At 46.4% G+C, this 25,153-nt stretch overlaps 1 protein-coding gene across 4 annotated transcripts in view; it reads left to right on the top strand.

Annotated features, from left to right (window-relative positions):
* The window catches only part of hook2 (hook microtubule tethering protein 2), a 76,077-nt gene extending 54,388 nt beyond the window's left edge, over window positions 1–21,689 (top strand). For 2 of the 4 annotated variants that reach the window (XM_033051009.1, XM_033051010.1), the window contains 7 exons: window positions 1,884–1,918; window positions 3,815–3,897; window positions 5,602–5,705; window positions 6,724–6,828; window positions 9,935–9,997; window positions 14,696–14,767; window positions 19,823–21,689. In XM_033051009.1, the coding sequence (XP_032906900.1) occupies window positions 1,884–1,918; window positions 3,815–3,897; window positions 5,602–5,705; window positions 6,724–6,828; window positions 9,935–9,997; window positions 14,696–14,767; window positions 19,823–19,966 (606 nt within the window). In that variant the 3' untranslated portion in view covers window positions 19,967–21,689. The remainder of the gene's footprint in view (window positions 1–1,883; window positions 1,919–3,814; window positions 3,898–5,601; window positions 5,706–6,723; window positions 6,829–9,934; window positions 9,998–14,695; window positions 14,768–19,822) is intronic. The other 2 variants (XM_033051012.1, XM_033051011.1) reach the window with 1 other exon arrangement.
* Window positions 21,690–25,153: the final 3,464 nt, after the last annotated feature.

The following is a 25,153-nucleotide window of genomic DNA, read 5'->3' as shown; positions in this document are numbered from 1 at the left end:
GTCCCTAGTGTGTGTGTGTAGGATAGTGTTAGTGTGGGCCGAAGGGCCTGTTTCTGCACTGTATCTCAAAACTAAACTAAACTTAACATAAAGCAACCTTTATCTCATTTAATAAAATCAGCCAACTAATATTCATGGTTGTAGACCCTGTTTTAATTAATTGGAATTGTGTAGAGAATCATTTTGAAGTGCTATGCTAGCATTGGAAATCAAAGGGTTGAAAATATTCCATTCCCTTGGTGAAGTGAAATGGAGGCGGTCACCAATCTTTCACTGGGCCTATTGAGATCTTGTTCAAATATACGGTATACCTAATGGATCGTATCAGAAGGAACTGCACCGAAGATAGACACAAAATGCTGGAGTAACTCAGTGGGTCAGGCAGCATCTTGCCCCCTTTTCTCCAGAGATGCTGCCTGAGTTAGTCCAGCATTTTGTGTCGATCATACCTAATGGATTGTTGTGGACATAACCGGACATAATTCTGGTCGCGGGCTCCTAATCTAAATAGCAACCCTCCACAGCCAACTTCTGACTCCTACCGCATTTATGTATCCGGCTGGCCTGGATCCCATGCAATCTAATGTCTAAACTAGTCCACCCTCCAGAACCATGTCAAAGGCATTCCTAAAGTCCATGTCGACGACATCTACTGCCCTCCCCACCTCAATCCTCTTCGCCACCTCTTCAGACAGCTCAATCTATCTGTGGGAACTCTATTTCCCACGCACAAGCCATGTTCCTATCCATAATCAGTCCTTGCATTTACAAATGCAGTTGGATCCTGTCTATCAACATCCCCTCCATTCACTTTCCCACCATGGATATTAGGCTCAGCAACCTGTAGATCCCTGGCTTGTCCTTGCAGCCCTTCTTAAATAACGGTGCATCTTTAGGGCGGCATTAGAGTTGCTGCCCTGCAGCGCCAGAGACCACGGGTGTTACCTGTACAAAGCTTGTACCTTCTCCCTGTGACCATGTGGGTTTTCTCCGGTTTCCTCCCACACTCCAGAGACGTTCATGTTTGCCAGTTTATTGGCTTGGGTAAAGATTGTAAGTTCTACCTGGTGTGATAGTGCAAGTGTACAGGGACCGCTGGTCGGCGTGGGCTGAAGGGCCTCTTTCCGCACTGTATCTCTAAACTAAACTAAACTTTGGCCAACCACCTGCCTTCTCCCCATTATCCCTTGACTAAGCCCTATCTAACTCTCTCTTGAAAGCATCCAGAGAATTGGCCTCCACTGCCTTCCGGGGCAGAGAATTCCACAAATTCACAACTCTCTGGGTGAACAAGTTTTTCCTCATCTCCGTTCTAAATGGCCAACCCCTTATTCTTAAACTGTTGCCCCTGGTTCTGGGCTCCCCCAACATTGGGAACATGTTTCCCTGGGGAAACCCTGGGGAAGTGGGAATAGCATGGATGGGGAATCCTTGTTGGCATGGGCAAGTTGGGCTGAACGGCCTGTTGCCATGCTTTATGACTCTATGACTGTCTGGGTTTGGGCAATGGAGGATTTGTGGATCGGCTAAGGTTTCTTTATATTCCCTGTCGGGTTATGTCCACGACAAAAACGAGTCCAAACTGTTATCTGACCAATGGCACTTGAGTCCTTCTGGAATCTGAGGTATACCTGTTTAAACGGACACAGGGCTTGATGGCTCAGTGAAGGATTTGAGATGTTGGGGCAATGGTTCCCTCAGATGATCACGTGGGAAGCTTCGCTGTGCTGTGGTCACTTGGGTTATGTTGCACTTCCCCTGTGATTAATTTTTGCAAGTGTGAATAATTTTAATTAACAGAACAGTACTGCTTTCTATCTGTAATCATTACTCAAACGCACTTTACTTACCCCCCACCCCCACCCCCTTGTTTTGCTTTGCAGTCTAACTTGCTGAAACGGAAACTGGATGAACACTTGTAAGTAGGAAAATAAATCTCTTTCATACGTCTGGCCTTGCACCCATTGATAGATAAAACTTGAAAACAGTTATCTCCGCTAAACTGTCGTCACCAGAGTCCTTCAGTTAAAACCATGGCACGCGGTCCCAGGGAGCTTGCACCGTCATTTTACAAGCTCCTGATGTCCTCTAGATGTTCCTCTGCTTTCAGACCGTGGTTAATGCCCTTCCAGAACACGTAGCTGTGTTGCCTCAGTTAAGCCCCTGTCCCACTGTACGAGGTAATTCACGAGTTCTCCCGGGTTTTCCCCTGATTCGAACTCGGAGAATGTCCGTAGCGGGTCCGTAGGAGTTCGTGGATGTCTCGTAGCGGCTTGTAATGGTCGACTACGAGTAAAAAGTAACCATTTTTTTCATCACAAGTATTTCTTTACTCATGGACATTTTTTTACAGAAAAAACGTCATGAGTTTACCGGATTTCCCGAGTACCTACCGTTAGCATTACATGTTACCCGTGGCGGGGGGAACTTCACCCCCCCCCCCCCCCCCCCCCCCCCCCCCGACCTGACTTAAATTCCTTATGGAATAACTGAGAACTAATTCACCTTCTCGACAGATATAAATATCAACGGTATGCATGGTATTTGTGGAGGTTAGACTGTCTAGACTGGTAAATTATTTCCTGCTAATGTTCTTCCAAGTAGTTAACTGTGTGGATTTTATCTTGTGGCTCCTCTGAATGCTGGCTATTTGTGACCAAACCCAAAACCCATCCACTCATGACCAATAGTCCTCCTCCCCACAAGATCGGAATCAAAGCATGTTGTCACACGGGCATTTTAAATAGTTCAAGGAAAATTACGCACAAGTCGTGTTAACTTTATCCCGCATTGAGGAACGAGTGGCTTTGGGCAGACCTCGGGTGCTGTCTGTGTGGAGTTTGCATGTTCTCCCTGTGACCACGTGGGTTTTCCCCGGCTGCCTCACTCCAAAGACGTACAGGTTTGTAGGTTAATTGGCTTGTGTAAAATAGTCCCTCGTGTACGGGATAGTGTTAATGTGCGGCGATCGCTGGTCGGCGCAGTCTCGGTGGGCTGAAGGACCCGATTCCTCACTGTATCTCTAAGCTTTAAATGAAAGTAAATGGTGCTAAATTTACTCTCAACTTAACTAAAAAGACAACATCGGAGGGGAGACAGAGAATCCCTCCTCGGTCAATGCATCAGCGGGCTGGAAAAGCACAGAAGATGCTGGGAAGAGGCATCGTTCTCTGCTTGGGTTGATCTTTGTCTTGTGTCGTTTACTCCACATGGTTCGTCATCATAGAATCTTTGTTTAAATCCGCCTGCCCTGAGCATTTAACTCAAGGTCTGTCAAAGTTCTTCAGCGATCCCCGCTCATTAACACTATCCTATACCCACTAGGGACAATTTTTACATTTACACCTAGCCAATTAACCTGCAAACCTGTACATCTCTGGAGTGTGGGAGGAAACCGAAGATCTCGGAGAAAAACCACGGGGTGAACGTGCAAACTTCGTACAGACAGCGCCCGTAGTCGGCATTGAACCCGGGTCACCGATGCTGCATTCGCTATAAGGCAGCAACTCTCCCGCTGCTCAAAGACATGCGGGTTTGTAGGTTAATCAGCTTCTGTAAATTGTCCCTAATGTGTGGGGAGTCGATGAGAAGGTGGTATGACATAGAACATAGTGTGATTGGGTGATTGATGGTCGGCGTGGTCTTGATGGGCCGAATGGCCTGTTTCCATAAAGGTTCAAATCCTGCTGCTGAGTATCGGGATAAAATGAACGTTGCCCTTTTTCCCCCCCACTGGTTGAGAAACGTGTTGCCCCCCCCCCCCCCCCCCCCCCCCCCCCCCCCTCCCACACATCGTTCTTTCACATTATTACAGGGAGAAGCTGCACGAGGCTCACACCGAGCTGCAGAAGAAGCGGGAATACATCGACGACCTGGAGCCCACCGTTGACAGCTACAGTAAGTCCTCGTGCGCGGCTTGTCCCCGTGAGACTGCTCGGCGCACCGACCATTCAAGGGCGGCACGCTGGCGCAGCGGTAGAGTTGCTGCCTACAGCGCCAGAGACCCGGGTTCCATCCTGACTACGGGCGCTGTTTGTACCTTCTCCCCGGGACCTGCAGGGGAATTTTCCCCAGGATCTCCAGTTTCCTCCCACACTCCAAAAACATATGGGTTTGTAGGTTAATTGTAAATTGTCCCTAGTGTGTGTAGGATAATGTTAGTGTGCGGGGGTCGGTGTGGACTCGGTTGGTTGAAGGGTCTGCTTCCGCACTGTATCTCTAAACTAAACACACCGTTACTTTTGCCGTTTATAGACCATTCTGTGGGTAATGCAGGAGCCATTTTGCACCAACAATGAATGAATGAATGAATAAGTTTGTTGGTCAAGTATGTACACATACAAGGAATTTGCCTTGGTGCTCCGCCCACAAGTAACAACATGACATACAGTAACAGTTACGAATGACTCAGAAAACACTAAACATTAATAATAATAAAACATTAATGATAAAACACCATTGATCAAGCATGTGAACCAACAAAATACCAGATCAAAGAGAGGCTACAGATTTTGGGCTGTTGAGTAGAGCAACTACTCGTGGATAAAAACTTTTTTATGTCTGGCTGTGGCAGCTTTGACAGTCCGGAGTCGGATTGAATGCGAAATATGTGAATTAAATAAAATACCAGAGGCGACTGAAACAATGAGTCAACTGAAGCCATAAGATGGGCAAGCAGTTAATTGGTCTGCTTTCGAGTTGTATATTAAGGAAATATTGGTGGCCAAGACGTGGAGGTATATTCAACAGCTTTGAAAAGTCACTTTGTCAACCCGGTTTTCAGTTCACCTACCTCTGTATCACTTTCAAAAGGCAATATTGGACTAATGCCAATATCAATATTATGCATTCCAATCTGTTTATGACTCCTGGTAAAAGTTAGTTATTAATGAGGCAATAGTCAGTGTGAGTCATGGACTTTCGCTGTTGCTCACAGTTAAACCAGCCCCACTGATGCCTTTGGAGGATAAGAAAAGGAATGGAACCAAGGCGGGATGAGCAATAAATGATGTCTTGGCCATGATGGCCACATCTGGTCGCCCCATTACAGGAATGATGAGGAGGCTTTGGAACGGATAGGGCGGCACAGTGGCTCAGAGGTAGAGCTGCTTGCTGTCTTACAGCGCCAGAGACCTGGGATCAATCCTGACTACGGGTGCTGTCTGTACAGAGTTTGTATGTTCTCCCTGTGACTGCGTGCATTTTCTCCAGGTGCACAGGTTCCTCCCCTCCCCCCAGGCTTAGACAATAGACAATAGGTGCAGGAGTAGGCCATTCGGCCCTTCGAGCCAGCACCGCCTTTCAATATGATCATGGCTGATCATCCCCAATCAGTACCCCGTTCCTGCCTTCTCCCCATATCCCCTGACTCCACTATTTTTAAGAGCCCTATCTAGCTCTCTCTTGAAAGCATCCAGAGAACCGGCCTCCACCGCCCTCTGAGGCAGAGAATTCCACAGACTCACCACTCTCTGTGAGAAAAAGTGTTTCCTCGTCTCCGTTCTAAATGGCTTACTCCTTATTCATAAACTGTGGCCCCATGCTGTATCGCACTCGTGTGTTCAGGACTTGAGCGCCCAATGTATTCATTTCCATTTGCAGCAGCCCACAAGATTGATGAGCTGCAGGAGGTTTTGAAGAAGAAAGATGAGGATATGAAGGCGATGGAGGAGCGTTACAAAAAGTACCTAGATAAGGCACGGACGGTGAGTACACGGACTACTTCTGGTCACCGCTCTCCATTCACACTCCATTACAGCGCAGTTATGGTCCAGTTCAGTAGATTGCCATTTTCCATACTAACTTGGTAAATTTTAAGAATCAGTTTCCTCAAAGATTGCGATGGGAGAAGAGGAAGTGGCCCGGGTGAGATATGTGATGATAAATATTTATGGTTTGGTTTACACTAATCTGATCAGAGTGTGGCGACCTTTGGTTCAATTTTCATTTTGGTTCATAAGGTCATAAGTGATAGGAGCAGAATTAGGCCATTCAGCCCATTGTCTCTTCCACCATTCAATCATGGCTGATCTATTTCTCCCTCCTAACCCCATTCTCCTGCCTTCTCCCTATAATCCCTTACACCCGTACTAATCAATAATCTATCAAATCTGCCTTAAAAATATCCATTGAGGGCTTCCTCAGCCCTTTGCGAAAATAATTCCACAGATTCACCATCCTCTGACTAAAGAGGTTCCTCGTCAACTCCTTCCAAATGGAACGTCCTTTAATTCTGAGGCTATGACCTCTAGTCCTAGACTCTCCCACTATAAAAGGTTGCGAGAAGAAGGCAGGAGATTAGGGTTGAGAGGGGAAAATAGATCAGCCGTGATCAAATTCCCTTTTGTACCTATACACTGTAATGTCTCGATTGTAATCATGTATTGTCTTTCTGCTGACTGGCTAGCACGCAACAAAAGCTTTTCACTGTACCTCGGTACACGTGACAATAAACGGAACTGAAATGGCGGAGCAGACTCAATGGGCCGAATGGCCTAATTCTGCCCCTGTGTCTCACGGTCTCATAGACACATTGAGAAAAGTACAATTTGGAAAGGTTTACAATCTGTGGTTCACAATTTCTTTTCAGTATTTTGGGCAGATTCAGCTTATTCAGGGAAAGGTGGGTGTAAGCATTTTAGAAATAAAGGCTAATTGTAACACTTCAAGCATTCACCGGCACAGATAGGTTTGACCATCTGATTTAACTTTGATTTTTTGCAGGTGATTCGAACTCTCGATCCAAAACAAACGCCAACAACTGCTCCTGAGGTTCAAGCCTTAAAAAATCAGTTGCATGAGAAAGAAGCTAAGATTCATTTGTTAGAGGTATGGCTTTGATGCAATAGTCAGAGGGCCTGAGTGCACCGATTGCCATATAGACATCTAGTGAATGAATGAATGATACCACAACGTCACATGTACAGTGCTCTCCATAATGTTTGGGACAAACACCCATCATTTATTTATTTGCCGCTGTACTCCACAATTTGAGATTTGTAATAGAAAAAATCACATTTGGTTAAAGTGCACATTGTCAGAATTTATTAAAGGCCATTTTTATACATTTTGGTTTCACTATGTAGAAATTACAGCTGTGTTTATCCATAGTCCCCCCATTTCAGGGCACCATAATGTTTGGGATACATGGCTTCACAGGCATTTGTAATTGCTCAGGTGTGTTTAATTGCAGGTATAAGAGAGCTCTCAGCACCTAGTCTTTCCTCCAGTCTTTCCATCACCTTTAGAAATTTTTTTTTCTTTTTTATCAACACGAGGACCAAAGTTGTGCCACTGAAAGTCAAAGAAGCCATTATGAGACTGAGAAACAAGAATAAAACTGTTAGAGACATCAGCCAAGCCTTAGGCTTACCAAAATCAACTGTTTGGAACATCATTAAGAAGAAAGAGAGCACTGGTGAGCTTACTAATCGCAATGGGACTGGCAGGCCAAGGAAGACCTCCACAGCTGATGACAGAAGAATTTTCTCTATAATTAAAAAAAAATCCACAAACACCTGTCCAACAGATCAGAAACACTTCAGGAGTCAGGTGTGGATTTGTCAATGACCACTGTCCGCAGAAGACTTCATGAACAGAAATACAGAGGCTACACTACAAGATGCAAACCACTGGTTAGCTGAAAAAATAGGATGGCCAGGTTATAGTTTGCCAAGAAGTACTTAAAAAAGCAACCATAGTTCTGGAAAAAGGTCTTGAGACGAAGATTAACTTATATCAGAGTGATGGCAAGAGCAAAGTATGGAGGAGAGAAGGAACTGCCCAAGATCCAAAGCATACCACCTCATCTGTGAAACACAGTGGTGGTGGTGTTATGGCCTGGGCATGTATGGCTCACTTATCACCATTGATGATACAACTGCTGATGGTAGTAGCATAATGAATTCTGAAGGGTATAGACACATCCTATCTGCTCAAGTTCAAACAAATGCCTCAAACCTCATTGGCCGGCGGTTCATTCGATAGCAAGACAATGATCCCAAATAATGATCTTTTATATGCTGAAGAGAAAACTGAAGGGGACTAGCCCCCAAAACAAGCACAAGCTAAAGATGACTGCAATATGGCAGAGCATCACCAGAGAAGACACCCAGCAACTGGTGATATCCATGAATCGCAGACTTCAAGCAGTCATTGCATGCAAAGGATATGCAACAAAATACTAAACATGACTACTTTCATTTACATGACATTGCTATGTCCCAAACATTATGGTGCCCTGAAATGGGGGAACTATGTATAAGCACAGCTGTAATTTCTACATGGTGAAACCAAAATGTATAAAATTACCCTTTATTAATATCTGACAATGTGCACTTTAACCACATGTGAATTTGTTCTATTACAAATCTCAAATTGTGGAGTACAGAGGCAAATAAATAAATGATGGGTCTTTGTACCAAACATTATGGAGAGCACTGGTACAGTGAAAAGCTTTGCGTCGCAAACAACCTAGGCGGTACACAAGTGTCGTAGGAAGGATGCACATGCTGGTTTAAACTGAAGATAGACACAAAATGCTGGAGTAACTCAGCGGGACAGTCTCAAAATAGAAGGAATGGGTGATGTTTCGGGTCGGGTCTGAAGAAAGGTCTCGACCTGAAACGTCACCCATTCCTTCTCTCCAGGGATGCTGCCTGTCCCGCTGAGATACTGCAGCATTTTGTGTCTACCTTCGATTTAAACCAGCATCTGCAGTTCTTTCTTCTACAAAGTACTGAATGGTCCTATCTATTGCCTGGCACTGCACGTAGCAGCAGTTCACCCCCTGCTGCCAATTCCCCCTTCGTTCTTGGTGCCCCACCCACCCACCCAAGCCAGTTACCCCTTTGTTCTCAGCGCCCCTCTGTGATGGGAATGTGGCTTCAAGGGGCACTGTTCGGGCAGTTGAACGTTCCGGGTTACAAGTAGAGGAGTGGATTAAATGGAGGAAGAGGGTAACGACGATATTGTTGAAAGAAACCATTGCATATCTGAGAAGTGGCAAAATGTGAGAAAGATGATCAAGTGAGGGACACGGATGGGAAAGATTTAAAGGGAAATAAGTGGGGCTTGCTTACATTCGGGGCAGCATGGAGGAGTTGGGCTGAAGGGACTGTCTCGTGCTGTGTGACACTATCACTAAGTGTGGTATCGACTAAGAACATGTTAAACCTAAAGCCAATATAGTGGCAGTCATGTTGTAGATGGGGGGGGGGAGGTGGATGCACGCAGTGCGGAGGGGAGTAAAGTCCACACTGTGGGGGAGGGGAGTAGGGTCCACACTGGGGGAGGGGAGGGAGGTGGGTGAGGGGAGTAGGGTCCTCGCTGTGGGGGAGGGGAGGGAAATGGGTGCGCGCGCACGCGCTGTGGGGGGGTGGGGAGTGTCCGAGCTGTGGGTGGGTGGGATCTATGCTGTGGGAGGAGTAGGGCCCAAACTTGTAAGTGGGGGGCGAGGGACGTCCAGACCACAGAGGGGTGGGGGCTGAGGCCACACAGCAGGGGGTGGGGTCCGTGCTCGAGGAGGAGGAGGGCTGGGCGTGCAACCAGGGGTGTATTATAGACCTTCAAACAGTCAGAAGGAGCCTGTAAAGTGAAACTGTAAATACATATACAAGTGCAAAACAACTAAGGTGCCATATTGGAAAATTTCAATTAATATTCATTGTGCTAGGATGAAAAGTTTTAAATATCACAGGATTAAGAGGGTGGTGAATCTGTGGAATTCTTTGCCACAGAAGGCTGTGGAGGGCAAGTCGGTGGATATCTTCAAGGCAGAGATAGATAGATTCTTGATTAGTACTGGTGTCAGGGGTTACGGGGAGAAGGCAGGAGAATGGGGTTGGGAGGGAGAGATAGATAAGCCATGATTGAATAGACTTGATGGACCGAATGGCCTAATTCTGATCCTCATATTTATGAACGTTGCCTTCAGGGGAACCGTTATAGCCAAGATGTGGAAGGTCAAGAAGCAAGAAGAAAGCTGGGGTTAGTATTGGTGAGTGAAGCTGAAGATTAATAACAATTCTGGAAGAGGTCAAAGATAATTTTGAAATAGTTTTTATTTTGTTTAGTTGAGAGATACAGCACGGAAACAGGTCCTTCGGCCCACCGAGTCTGCGCTGACCTGCGATCCCCACACACTAATGCCCCTGTCCCACTTAGGAAACCTGAACGGAAACCTCTGGAGACTTTGTGCCCCACCCAAGGTTTCCGTGCGGTTCACGGAGGTTGCAGGTGGTTGCCGGAGGTTGCAGGTAGGGAGACTGACAAAAACCTCCGGGAACCTCTGGGAACCGCACGGAAACCTTGCTTGGGGCGCAAAGTCTCCAGAGGTTTCCGTTCAGGTTTCCTAAGTTGAACAGTGGCATAACACTATCCCACACACACTAGGGACAGTTTACAATTCTACCAAAGCCAATTAACCTACAAACGTGTACGTCTTTGGAATTGTGGGAGGAAACCAAAGATCTCGGAGAAAACCCATGAAAGTGACGGGGAGAACGTGCAAACTCCGTACAGACAGCACCCGTAGTCAGGATGGAACCCGGGTCTCTGGCGCTGTGAGGCAGCAACTCTACCGCTGCGCCACCATGATGGCCCACAGTTCTAAATAATAAAAATAAATGAAAGGCCAATTTTACTAGACTGGAATATAAATTAGTAAACGTGGATTGGAAATGGATTGAGTCCAAATCAGTCTTGCAGCAGCGTGATGTGTTTAGTACGATAGGCAAGGTGTTCAGGGTAACCTTTCCCTGCAAAGAAAATGTGTGTGACAGCAGGTCTAGAGCCCCCAGGATCATTAGTTGTATGGAGGGTAAGATGAGTCAAAATGAGAACTTTATATCATAGACACAGAGAGATCAATATACCAGAAAGGTAGCTGGTAGAGCTGCTGCCTCACTGCGCCAAAGACCCAAGTTTAATCTAGATCTTGGGTGCTGTCTGTGTGGAGTTTGCACGTTCTTCCTGTGACCTCGTGGGTCTCCTACCAGCGGTAGTTTACACCCCAGCGGTATCAAAATTGACCTCCAATTTCAGGTAGTCCCTGCTTTCTCCCTCCTTCCTCTCCCCTTCCCAGCTCTCCCACAGCCTACTGCCTCCGCCACCCACACCCCCACATCAGTCTGAAGAAGGATCTCGACCCGAAACGTCACCTATTCCTTCGCTCCACAATTGCTGCCTCACCCGCTGAGTTTCTGCAGCATTTTTGTCTGCCTTCGTGGGTTTCCTCCATCGTGCCAAAGAGGTTTGTAGTTTAATTGTTCTCTGTAGAATAGCCCCCTACTGTGTCGGAAGTAGGATAACGTGGAACTAGTGCGAACGGGCGATCGATGGTCGGCATGGACCAGGTGGGCCGAAGGGCCTGTTTCCGTGCCTCATCGCTAAACCTGTCCAAACATCACAGAGCGAGAAGGAACAGACTCCACCAGCAGGAGTGTGATGAGGCACACGCCGAGGGTTTGTGGAGGTCGCTTTAAAGAGGGAAGTGAAGGAATTCATGTCCGTGGGGGACATGGCACAGATTTGCACGGAAACCCGGTTCTTCCCCCAGTCAAGAGTGTTTTATTGTCACATAGAAAATAGGTGCAGGAGTATTCCATTCGGCCCTTCGAGCCTGCACCGCCATTCAATATGATCATGGCTGATCTTCCAACTCAGTATCCTGTACCTGCCTTCTCTCCGTACCCCCTGATCCCTTTAGCCACAAGGGCCACATCTAACTCCCTCTTAAATATAGCCAATGAACTGACCTCAACTACTTTCTGTGGCAGAGAATTCCACAGATTCACCACTCTCTGTGTGAAAAGAAAATGTCTCATCTTGGTCCTAAAAGACTTCCTCCTTATCCTTAAACTGTGACCCCTTGTTCTGGACTTCCCCAACATCGGGAACAATCTTCCTGCATCTAGACTGTCCAACCCCTTAAGAATTTTGTAAGTTTCTATGTCTCAATGTTCTAAATTCTAGCGAGTACAAGCCGAGTCTATCCAGTCCCAGATAGAACAATGACATTCTTACTTGCAGCAGAAAAACACAATATGTAAACATAGTTCACTGTAAACAATATGATAAACGAGAGCAAAAGGAAAAAAAATGTATGTCACAGGGAGAACGTGCAAGCTCCACACAGACAGCACCCGAGGTCAAAGATCGAAGCCGGGCCTCTGGCGCTGTGAGTAACAGTGTTCTGAAACCTTGAATCTTTAAAGGTCAGCTTTTGTTGGGCTTAACAGAAATCCTTGGAAGCATTGCGGAGACCGAAGGCTGCATCTTATCTCCAGTGAATGTTTTGCTGAGACTGCGTTTGTTCATTGAGTAAATGCCATTGAATGAAGAGGTTGCTCTGAGCATGAATGTTGTATTTGGAATAGCAGTGAGCACTTGGCCTTGAATCTTCTCCATTTTGGTTTATTGTTGTCACTATTGATACACAGCTGAGTGTTGAGTCCAGAGATGGTGACGATCGTAGTATGGAACGATCGCTAAACCTATATCCTGGTCAGAAACTCATTAAATATATTCCTGACACTGGGCCTGTACTCAGACTCATAGTGATACACCTTGGAAACAGGCCCTTCGGCCCAACTTGCCAGCATCGGCCAACATGTCCCAGCTACACAGTCGGGCCTGCCTGCGTTTGGTCCATATCCCTCCAAACCAGTCCTATCCATGTACCTGTCTAACTGTTTCTTAAACATTGGGATAGTCACTGCCTCGACTACCCCTGGCAGCTTGTTCCATACACCCACCCACCCAACTGTGTGAGAAAGTTATCCTTCAGATTCCTATTAAATCTTTTCCCCTTCACCTCAAACCTATGACCTCTGGTCCTTGATTCCCCTACTATAACCATATAACAATTACAGCACGGAAACAGGCCATCTCGGCCCTTCTAGTCCATGCCGAGATGGCCTGTCACCTGTTACTCTCACCTAGTCCCATCTACCTGCACTCGGACCATAACCCTCCATTCCTTTCCTGTCCATATACCTATCCAATTTATTTTTAAATGATAAAATCGAACCTGCCTCCACCACTTCCACTGGAAGCTCATTCCGCACAGCTACCACTCTCTGAGTAAAGAAGTTCCCCCTCATGTTGGCCCCTAAACTTTTGTCCCTTAATTCTCAAATCATGTCCTCTTATTTGAATCTTCCCTACTCTCAATGGAAAAAGCTTATCCACTTCAACACGTCTATCCCTCTCATCATTTTAAAGACCTCTATCAAGTCTCTGGGCAAGAGACTCTGTGCGTCTACCTGATCTATTCCTCTCATGATTTTATACACCTCTATAAGTTTAGAAGAATGAGGGGGACCTCATTGAAACTTACAGAATAATGAAAGGCTTGGATAGAGTGGATGTGGAGAGGATGTTTCCACTGGTGGGAGAGTCTAGCACCAGAGGCCGTAGCCTCAGAATTAAAGGATGTTCCTTTAGGAAGGAGGTAAGGAGGAATTTCTTAAGCCTTAAAACTATCCATTGACTTGGCCTCCACAGCCTTCTGTGGCAAAGAATCCCAAGATTCACCACCCTCTATCTGTGGAATTCTTTGCCACAGAAAGCTGTGGAGGCCAAGTCAATGGATAGTTTTAAGGTAGAGATGGATGGATGGATAGAGAGATAGATAGTTGATTATTAAGGTGTCAGGGGTTATGGAGAAAGGTTAGGAGAATGGGTTTAGGAGGGAGAGATCGATGGCGATTGAATGGCGAAGTAGACTTGATGGGCCTGATTCTGCTCCTATCCCTAATGACCTGATAACTTCTGATTCTGTTTCCCCGAAACCGTTGCAGGTTTGGGGTACAACCTGAGGTAATCCCAATGCTGCCCCTGGTTGTTATCATGACCATGAACATGCTGTTGGTGCTGTGGTGAATTTGGATGAGTGTGTTTTTAATGAAGCTGTTGAGACACTCTGTAATTTTGCCATGTGGGGCCTTGACCCAACAAGACCAGTGCCCACAGTATTGTTGCACAGCTAATGGCACAGAATTCAGTGCCACTTGTCTGCGATTTGTGGGAGTGGGGGGCAGAAGGGAAGTGTGTGTGTCTCTGTCGGTGTGTGCCTGTGGGGGAGTGTTTGTGTGTATAGAGTGAGTGTGTGTCTCATGTGTTGTGTGTATAGAGTCTGTGTGTGTGTGTGTGTATAGAGTGTGTGTATAGTGTGTGTGTGTAGTGTGTGTGTGTGTGTGTGTATCGAGTGTGTGAGTGTAGAGTGTGTGTATCGAGTGTGAGTGTAGAGTGTGTGTGTAGAGTGTATCGAGTGTGGGTGTGTGTGTGTGTAGTGTGTAGTGTGTAGTGTGTGTGTGTATCGAGTGTGTGAGTAGAGTGTGTGTATCGAGTGTGAGTGTAGAGTGTGTGTGAGTGTGTGTGTGTGTCGAGTGTGGGTGTGTGTAGTGTGTGTGTGTATCGAGTGTGTAGAGTGTGTGTGGAGTGTGTAGTGTAGAGTGTATGTAGTGTGTGTGTAGTGTGTGTGCATGCATATAGAGTGCAGATATGAGCAGAAAATGGTGATTTATATCTAGTAATTGGAGGTTGACCAGAAGTGTGTGAGATGGTCACATTTGGAGGAAGCAGCACCCTGGAGGTGGTGTCGGCAGCTGCTGGGCTGACGCCGGCTGGAGGGAGGGTGGTGGGGTTAGAAAGCTCTTGGTGGGTTTGTCACATGTCTTTCTATTTTTCTTAGACTGATTTTGAAAAAAATAAATCACAGAGAGATCAAGAGGAGAAGTTGATCATCAGTGCCTGGTACAACATGGTGAGTCTGTAGTTTTAATATCATGGAGCGCGATGCCTGTGTCGAACATGATGCTAAGATCGACTGTTATCTGCCGACACATAGTCCTAATCCGTCCGTTCCCTATGTATCCAAAAGCCTATTACACACCACTGCTGTATCTGTCTCCACCATCATCCCCGGCAGTGCGTTCCAGGCACCCACCACCCTCCGTGACTTTAGAGATACAGCACAGAAACAGGCCCTGTGGCCCACTGAGTCCGACTAGCAACCACCAGCACTACCCTACACACCAGGGGCAGTTTACAATTGACCTACAGTACCAACCTTTAGGTCTTTGGAGTGTGGGAGGAAACCAGAGCGCCCGGAGAAAACCCACGCAGTCACGGGGAGAACGTACAAACTCTGCACAGACAGCACCCGTAGTCAGGATCAAACCCGGGTCTCTGGCGCTGTGAGGCAGCAACTCTACCGCTGCATAAACAAACATTTGCCCCTCACATCATCTTTAAGTTTTACCCCTACCCCACTCGCCTTAGTGTCATAGAGTGACACAGAGTGGAAACAGGCCCTTCGGCCCAACTTGCCCACACCAGCCAACATGTCCCACCTACGCTAGTCCCACCTGCCTGCGCTTGGTCCATATCCCTCCAAACCTGTCCTGTCCATGTACCTGTCTAACTGTACAGAGTCACAGCCTTAAAGCTGTGCATTCTAGTCTTTGATATTTCTATCCTTTCATCTTTCTTCCCCTTAGGATCTGTAAAAGTATTTTTAAGATTCATTGTGGCTTGCAAAACTTTTCATACCCCTTGAACATTTCCACATTTTGTCACGTTACAACCACAAACGTAAATGTATTTTATTGGGATTTTATGTGATAGACCAACACAAAGTGGCGCATAATTGTGAAGTGGAAGGAAAATGATACATGGTTTTCAAATTTTTTTACAAATAAAAAACTGAAAAGTGTGGCGTGCAAAAGTATTCAGCCCCCCTGAGTTAATACTTTGTAGAACCACCTTTCGCTGCAATTACAGCTGCAAGTCTTTTGGGGTATGTCTCTACCAGCTTTGCACATCTAGAGACTGAAATTTTTGCCCATTCTTCTTTGCAAAATAACTCAAGCTCAGTCAGATTGGATGGAGAGCGTCTGTGAACAGCAATTTTCAAGTCTTGCCAGAGATTCTCAATTGGATTTAGGTCTGGACTTTGACTGGGCCATTCTAACACATGAATATGCTTTGATCTAAACCATTCCATTGTAGCTCTGGCTGTATGTTTAGGGTCGTTGTCCTGCTGGAAGGCGAACCTCCGCCCCAGTCTCAAGTCTTGCAGACTCTAACAGGTTTTCTTCCAAGATTGCCCTGTATTTGGCTCCATCCATCTTCCCATCAACTATGACCAGCTTCCCTGTCCCTGCTGAAGAAAAGCATCCCCACAGCATGATGCTGCCACCACCATGTTTCACAGTGGGGATGGTGTGTTCAGGGTGATGTGCAGTGTTAGTTTTCCGCCACACATAGCGTTTTGCATTTAGGCCAAAAACTTCAATTTTGGTCTCATCTGACCAGAGCACCTTCCTCCACATGTTTGCTGTGTCCCCCACGTGGCTTGTGGGAAACTGCAAAACGGGACTTCTTATGGCTTTTTTTCAACAATGGCTTTCTTCTTGCCACTCTTCCATAAAGGCCCGATTTGTGGAGTGCACGACTAATAGTTGTCCTGTGGACAGATTCTCCCACCTGAGCTGTGGATCTCTGCAGCTCCTCCAGAGTTACCATGGCTGCTTCTCTGATCAATGCTTTCCTTGCCCGGCCTGTCAGTTTAGGTGGACGGCCATGTCTTGGTAGGTTTGCAGTTGTGCCATTTTCGGATGATGGATTGAACAGTGCTCCATGAGATGTTCAAAGTTTGGGATATTTTTTTATAACCTAACCCAGCTTTAAACTTCTCCACAACTTTATCCCTGACCTGTCTGGTGTGTTCCTTGGGCTTCATGATGCTGTTTGTTCACTAATGTTCTCTAACAAACCTCTGAGGCCTTCACAGAACAGTTGTATTTATACTGAGATTAGATTACACACAAGTGGACTCTATTTACTAATTAGGTGACTTCTGAAGGCAATTGGTTGCACTGGATTTTATTTAGGGGTATCAGAGTAAAGGGGGCTGAATACTTTTGCACGCCACACTTTTCAGTTTTTTATTTGTAAAAAAATTTGAAAACCATGTATAATTTTCCTTCCACTTCACAATTATGCGCCACTTTGCGTTGGTCTATCACATAAAATCCCAATAAAATACATTTACGTTTTTGTGGTTGTAACGTGGCAAAATGTGAAAAAGTTCAAGGGGTATGAATACTTTTGCAAGCCACTGTACATAGTGCCTTATCACAGCAAACAGATATCTCCACAGGTTCCAGAGTGAATTAACAGGGAGAACAATCTGCTGGAGGAACTCTCAAGTCCCAGTGCTGGTCTCGTGCTGAAACATCGACCGTCTCTCTCTGCCTCCACAGATGCTGCCTGACCCCTGACTTCCTCCAGGGCAGCCTGGTGGTGCAGCGGTAGAGGTGCTGCCTCACAGCGCCAGAGACCTGGGTTCCATCCTGATTACGGGTGCTGTCTGTACGGAGTTTGTACGTTCTCCCCGTGACCGCGTGGGTTTTCTCCGGGTGCTCCGGTTTCATCCCACACTCCAAACACGTGCAGGCTTGTAGGTTAATTGGCTTGTGTAAATTGTGTAGGACAGAGCAAGTGTATTGATGTTCAGCGCAGTCTAGGTGGACCGAAGTGGACACTGCTTCCACACTGTATATATATTCCAGCATCTGCAGGCTCTTGTGCAAACAGATGGACAGGTAAATGTAATAGAGACATTGAAGGAAAGAAGCAAAACACTATTTTCACATTTTAAGTGCCAATGTAACTAGTAAAACCCAGCTGATTTTAATAAGGGCATCAAACCTGAACTATGACTAATCCATGTTATCTAACTGTTCTGTATTTATGTTTACAATATTCTGTTGTGCTGAAGCAAAGCAAGAATTTAATTGTCCTATCTGAGACACATGACAATAAACTCTCTTGACTTGACTTGACATGAACCTTGAACCAACTCACAGCCAAAAGGAATGCAGTCTCCCACAACCCATTGCTGCCACTAGATGGGAGTAGTGCTACACTTCTGTTGAACTAAGCAAACAAACCTTCAATAACTTTTTGATTGAAATATGATTTTATCCATTGATTCTGAGCAAACTTTAGTTAGAAAACGAAACAAAAGACACTTTTCTTTCACTGTGCTGTGACACAGTGGTGCAGGTTTGTAGGATAATTGGCTTTGTTAAATTTGATAATTGTCCGTAGTGTGTGCAGGGTAGTGTGAAGTGCCTGTCTGTTCCACTTAAGGGCCTGTTCCACTTACGCAATTGTTTCCGGCGATTTGCCAGCACCCGCCATAGCCACAGCTGGTGGCCGGAAATTTTCAACGTTGAAAATCCAGCAGCGACCAGAAAACGGTACAACTCTTTGGGCGACTACTCACGACCATACAGGTGTGACCCCGCAACTATTTTTTAGATGACTAGGCTGCCGCCACATGGTGGCCGGGGTGTCGCCTGTATGGTCGTGAGTCGTCTCCTCAGTCGCCCCAAGAGTCGCTGCTGGATTTTCAACTTGTTCAAACATTTTTGGCGACAGTGGGTTTGACGCCAATGAGCGTAGCTTGACTTCTTCTGACGTTGATGCTGTCGTAGGTTGTCGCCAGGTGACATAGGTAGTCGCCAATGGATTTCACCGAAGTCAGCTGACTTCGGTGAAATCCTTTGGCGACTACCTACGTCAACCGGCGACTGAATTCTCTTCCGTTGTCGCCGACAGGGTCTCAGCTTGGACTTCGATTGTCGCAGGCTGTCACCTGTGTGGTCGTAGGTGGACGTCCTAATGGGTCGCTGGTTGTCGGTCACTTGCCGTGGCTTGACGTCGACTGGGTGAAAGGTTGTTGTAGCTTGTAGGCATTGTCATAGGAGGGGGTCCAGTCGCCGTTTTTTCGACGACCTGCTACGATTGACAGTCGTCTAAAAAATCACCTAAGTGGGACAGGCCCTTTAGTGTGCGGGGATCGTTGGTCGGCGCGGACTCAGTGGGCCAAAGGACCTGTTTCCACGCTATATCCCTAAACTAAACTATACTGTAGTCAAATTGAAGTATCATGCTGAATCTAGTGTGTGGTATTTTTGGTGCTGTGTGTGTAGTTATTTTGCCCAGTCCGCAAGCTGTCTCACTGATGGGAACATGCGAGGGTGTATTGGACCGGATTGCACCCTGCCAAACATTTGAGTTGCGGAGTAGGAAGGAATTTCTGACGCACTTATTCTTGCTGTTTAGGGAGTGCAGCGTAGGTTCACCAGGTTAATTCCCACAATGACGGGACTGACATATGATGAAAGAATGGGTCGACTGGGCTTATATTCACTGTAATTTAGAAGGATAAGAGGAGATCTTATAGAAACATAAGATTATTAAGGGATTGGACAGGCTCGATGCCGGAAAAATGTTCCCGGCGTTGGGGGAGTCCAGAACCAGGGGTCACACAGTTTAAGAATAAGGGGTCGGCCATTTAGGACTGAGATGAGCAAAAACGTTTTCATCCGGAGAGTTGTGAATCTGTGGAATTCTCTGCCAAAGAAGACAGTGGAGGCCAATTCACTGGATGTTTTCAACAGGGTGTTTGATATAGCTCTTGGGGCTAACGGAATCAAGGGATATGGGGGGAGAAGCAGGAACGGGATTCTGGATGATCAGCCATGATTATATTGAATGGCGGTGCTGGCTCGAAGGGCCGAATGGCCTCCTCCTGCACCTATTTTTCTATGTTTCTATAAACTGCAGATACTGGCTTAAGATAGACACAAGAAGCATCTCTGGAGAGAAGGGATGATGACGTTTCGGGTTGAGACCCTTCTTCACACTGAGAATCAAGATAGACACAAACAGTCAGCCTGTCCTTGTTGTGCTAGACAGCGGTGGGACTGAGGGGAGGTTTCACCCTGTCTGCTTTTCTCCACAGGGGATGGCTCTCCACCAGAAGGTATCGGAGGAGAGGTCTCGGGGTCCGGGTCAGTCGCAGTCGTTCCTGGCCCAGCAGAGGCAAGCCACCAACGCACGCCGGTCGCATCCGAGGCGGCTGCAGCAGCAGTCCATAATGCGATAGCCCGTCGGAGCAGCATTCAAGTGTGAAGCGCAAGTCCAGTACCTCAACGCAACGTAACTCCAAAAACCTCTCTGCCAGACCCAAAATGCCGGAGTAACTCAGCGGGACAGGCAGCATCTCTGGAGAGAAGGAATGGGTGACGTTTCAGGTCGAGACTCTTCTTCAGTCTAGACCTGAAATCAGGCGCAATAACTTGGAATTCCTCTCCTCGGGGCAGGAGAGGATGGAATAACTCAGCGGATCAGACAGCATCTCCGGAGAGAAGGAATGGGTGACGTTTCGTGTCGAGACCCTTCTTTACTGTCTGAAGAAGGGTCTCGACCCAAAACGTCACCCATTCCTTCTCTCCAGAGATGCTGCCCGTCTGCTGAGTTAATCCATCTTTTTGTGCCTATCTTCGGTTTGAACCAATATCTGCAGTTCCTTCCTACACAACCTGACTCCTCTCTTCCTATTGATCAATGTGATCATAATTTCCCACAACTCCTCTCCCCCCACCCACCACTACCACCACCCTGTCCAGATTTCTCCAGCAACCCATGGCGATGAAGGTTTAGATAATAGTTCTGGCATCATAACAATTTGAGAACGAGCAGAGATTTAGTCTATTGTCACTACTGTGTTGTGATAGACAATTTTGGGGTGATTATCATGGAGATTTAAAGCAATATTCTGCAGAGGTTGAATGCCAGAAACAAAAGCAGAGTGCTCAGTGTTTCAGGCAGCGTCTACACACACAGACGTGCTTTAGTTGCCAGGCCGTTGGGTTTTCATCTGGTGAGGGAGCATGTGGTTGACAAGATCCGCCATCACCTTTATCATCCCCGCTCACCAACTCTGACCAAAGCTCCTCTCCACTGTCTACCACAACAGTGGCTGACTGACTTTTTGTGTCTATCTTCACTCTCAGTATGACCCGAAAGGTCACCTATTCCTTCTCTCCCGAGATGCTGCCTGACCCGCTGAGTTACTCCAGCACTGTGTCTATCTTCGGTTGAAACCAGAATCTGCAGTTTCCTTCATACACACTTGTCCCGACCCAGGTGTGACTGGAAGCAGTGGGGGAATTGTAAACCAGGGCAGAGTCTCCCGTTCTAACAACACTAATTCTCATCGTACATGAAGTACCTCAGCTATCCCCGTGTTCCTCCATGAGATTGTACTTCAGACCGGCTGAAATACAGAGAGTGTCTGAGATCCGTTTGCGAGTTCTACAACAGGAATCGTAGGTCCGATTGGTATTGAGAGCCGCTCGGAAACTAAGTTGGCATAACTCTTGCACTTTATCTATTATGAATGTAACATCAAGCACATGTTGAAGTGCAAGACCGTTTGCCCAGCCCTGAGGTTACGTCGGAATGTGCCTTCCCCTTGAATGATATCTTTTTCCTCCCTGCCTATTGCGAAAGAAATTAAACGTTTTTTTAATTGATTCTCTAGATAATTAGCGGAGGTGAATTTTACGAGTTTATCTGGCTAATTGATTTTTATGTGTTATTGCTGTGAACATCGTTCTTGGTACTGTAGGGGGTAGACTGTAAAACTGAACAAAAATCAACAATTAAACTGAATTCTTCTACGACGATATTTTAGTTTATATTCAAATTGAATGTAAATGTTCAGCTTGGCAGAGCTCAGCAACTAGAGAGGTTTATGGGGCCTAGTTCCCATGGGTTCTGCTTTTGTTAATTTAAATAAAGTTTTTGTCCTTTATGTCTGTAAATAGGTGACTTGCCTGTTTTTTTAAATATAAGAAATGTGTTCATTATCAGACACTTGGAACTGCAGATGCTGGTTTACCACAAAAAAAGGTGCAGAGTGCTGGAGTAACTCAGCGGGTCAGGCAGCATCTTTGGGGGGAAAAACATTTAATGTTCTGGGTCAGGACCCTTCTTCAGACTCTGAAGTCTCTGAAAAGTCTGAAGAAGGGCCCCGATCTGAAACGTCACCTATCCATATCCTCTGGAGATGTTGCCTGACCCGCTGAGTTTCTCTGGCACATTGTATCTGGTAGTATAATTGTTGATGTGTGGAGTTGTACACTGATATCCAAAGGGAAGAAATATATATATTTTTTAAAAAGCTAACAAAGCAGCCCCTTCTGCCCAACTTGCCCACGCCAACCAACATGCCCCATCTACACTAGTCCAACTTGCCCACGCCAACCAACATGCCCCATCTACACTAATCTCACCTGCCTGCGTTTGGCCCATATCCCTCCATACCTATCCTATCCATGTCCCTGTCTAAATGTTTCTTATGTTTCGATAGTCCCTGCTTCAACTACCTCCTCTGGCAGCTTGTTCCGTACACCCACCACCCTTTGTGTGTAAATGGTACCCCTCTGGTTCCTAATACTTCAAACCTATGTCCTCTGGTTCTCGATTCCCCTACTCTGCATTTATCCGATCTGTTTCTCTCATGATTTTGTGACTCTCTTTGGTACAAACCAGCATCTGCAGTTCCGTCTTGTTACGTTCTGCCTGGTTATAATGTTGTCAATTAATTGGATTATATTATTTAACATGTGTCTATTTCCTTGTGACCATTGTGGTACCTAGATACACAGATACAGTCTGATACAGCATGAGCTATTACACGTAATATTGGACTTGACATAAGAACCACCTTTAATGCACTGATCTGAGGTGGCACAGGGGCTTAGTGGTAGAGCTAACAACGCCAGAGACCGGGTTTGATCCTGACTACGGGTCCTGTCTGTGCAGAGTTTGTAACTTCTCCCCATGACCTCAAAGGTTTTCTCCGTTTTTCTCCCACACTTCAAATACGTACAGGTTTGTAGGTTAATTGGCTTGGTAAAAATGGCCCTAATGTGTGTAGGATAGTGCTAGTGTATGGGGTGATCGCTGTTCATAGAAACATAGAAAATAGGTGCAGGAGTCGGCCATTCGGCCCTTCGAGCCAGCACCACCATTCAATATGATTATGGCTGATCACCCAAAATCAGTACACCCACCGTTCCTGCTTTCCCCCCATATCCCTTGATTCTGTTAGCCCAGTTTCTCTTTTGAAAACATCCAGTGAATTGGCCTCCACTGCCTTCCGTGGCAGAGAATTCCACTATTCGGCACACTCGGTGGGCTGAAGGGCCCGTTTCCATGCTGTATCTCTAAACTAAACTAAACTCCAGGCATCCAATCAACCACATTTCTAATAACTCATTACCCTCTGTATTTTTTAAGACACTGATTGCCAAAGAACAATCCAACACCCGGGTTCGATCCTGATTACGGGTGCTGTCTGTACGGAGTTTGTACGTTCTCTCCGTGACCGCGTGGGTTTTCTCAGGATGCTCCGGTTTCCTCCCACACTCCAAAGACGTGCAGGTTTGTAGGTTCATTGGCTTCTGTAAATTGTCCCTAGAGTGTGTAGGATAAAATTAAGGTATGTAAAGTAAGGTCGGCCTGCACTCGGTGATCCGAAGGGCCTGTTTCCATTCTGTATCTCTAAACTAAACTAGACTCAAGTAAAGCAGGGCTGCCAACTCTCACGCTTTGAGCGTGACACTCACGCATTTCAGCCAATTCTCACGCCCTCACTCTGAAGACAGAATTCTCACGCTGACAGGCTGTCTTCAGTCCCTGCACAGTTTGTCTCAAGTTTGCGCCGCATGACAGCGATCTGCACGAATTGGGGAAGCGCGTCGGTCCCGGGCAGCGGGTGCCAGCGCTTTTGTGAGCCGTCTGTGAGCGCTGCGCTTCGGGCTGCTACGGCAACATCGCTCCCTCCCTCCCTCCTGCCCTTCAACTCACACGGCAGCGCCAGCGCCGCCAATCCATGCTACACCGTGCCCGCCAGACTCCCCATTGGGCAGCCGGGGAAAGAGGGAGGGGAGAAAGAGAGAGAGAGAGAGAGAGAGAGAGAGAGAAAAAGGGAGGGATGGAGGCAAAGAGAGATGGGGAGGGAATGTAGAAAGGGGATGAATGAAGGGAAGGAGAAAGAGGAAGCGTGAGGAAAAAGAGGGAGGGAGGGGAGGATGGAGGGGGGGAAGGATAGGTGTGTGTCTCCCTGTGTGTGTGTGTCTCTGTGTGTGTCTTCCTTTGTGTATGTGTCCCCCTGTGTGTGTGTGTGTCTCCCTGTGGGTGTGTGCATGTCTGGGGTCCAGTACCAACCTGATTTTCCCAGTCTACCTGCATGTTGAAATCTCCCATAACGACCACAGCATTACCTTTGCTCCATGCCAATTTTAACTCCTGATTCAACTTGCACCCTATGTCCAGGCTACTGTTTGGGGGCCTGTAGAGAAGTCCCACTAGGGTATTTTTACGTATTCACGTCCCCCCTCGCACCGTTCACAATTAACCCTGACCTTACTCTTTTATCCCTTCTCAAATTTTCCTTCCCATTAATCCGAGAATCTTTTGTAATTTTTCCTGTAGTCACTTCCCCTTTTGATCCAGTTTGATAAGTGCTACCTGAACCACCCGACTTAATTAAATATTTACCTTGGATTATTCTTGAAGTTGAATCACAAGATCAAGTGTTGTCAGATATCTGAGGCTTACAGAGTGCATGGTACCACTAAAAGGAAAGCAGTCTTTTCAATGAAAGTTGCTCCCAATGGGAACTAATGATAGAGTTAAAGGGATACACAGTAAGGAAGTAGGGCACTGAGGACTAGTACCACTGATCATCAGCCAATCATTTACACACAAACCCCATCTTTTATTCTCCCCACATTCCTATTAACTTCCCCAGTTCCACCCATTCACCCATCAACCAACTAACCTAAGACACGCACAAAAAACTGGAGTAACTCATCGGGTCAGACAGTGTCTCTGGAGAAAAGGAATAGATGACCTTTCAGGTCGAGACCCTTCTACAGACCCGAAGCATCACTATTCCTTCTCTCCAGAGATGCTGTCTGACCCACTGAGTTACTCCAGCTATTTGTGTCTATCTTTGGCTTAAACCAGCATCTACAGTTCCTCCTGCAGAACCAACTAACCTATCAAGCTCCACATCTTTACCAGACAGGGGTAATGTGGAACACTGGGAGGAAACCCATGAAGTTACAAACTCCACAGAGACTGTATCAGAGGTCAGGACTGAAGCCACTTTGCTGGGTCAGTGAGACAGCAGCTCTCTACCAGCTGCACTACAGTGTTGTTCATGATTTTACAATATTATAATGTTTAAGTTTCTAAAATAAAAAAAATATTTATA

The sequence above is a fragment of the Amblyraja radiata genome, chromosome 35 (assembly GCF_010909765.2).
Source record: "Amblyraja radiata isolate CabotCenter1 chromosome 35, sAmbRad1.1.pri, whole genome shotgun sequence".
Taxonomy (NCBI): Eukaryota; Metazoa; Chordata; class Chondrichthyes; order Rajiformes; family Rajidae; genus Amblyraja; species Amblyraja radiata.
The sequence above is the reverse complement of the archived record's forward strand: the minus strand, read 5'-3'. Positions and strand labels throughout refer to the sequence as shown.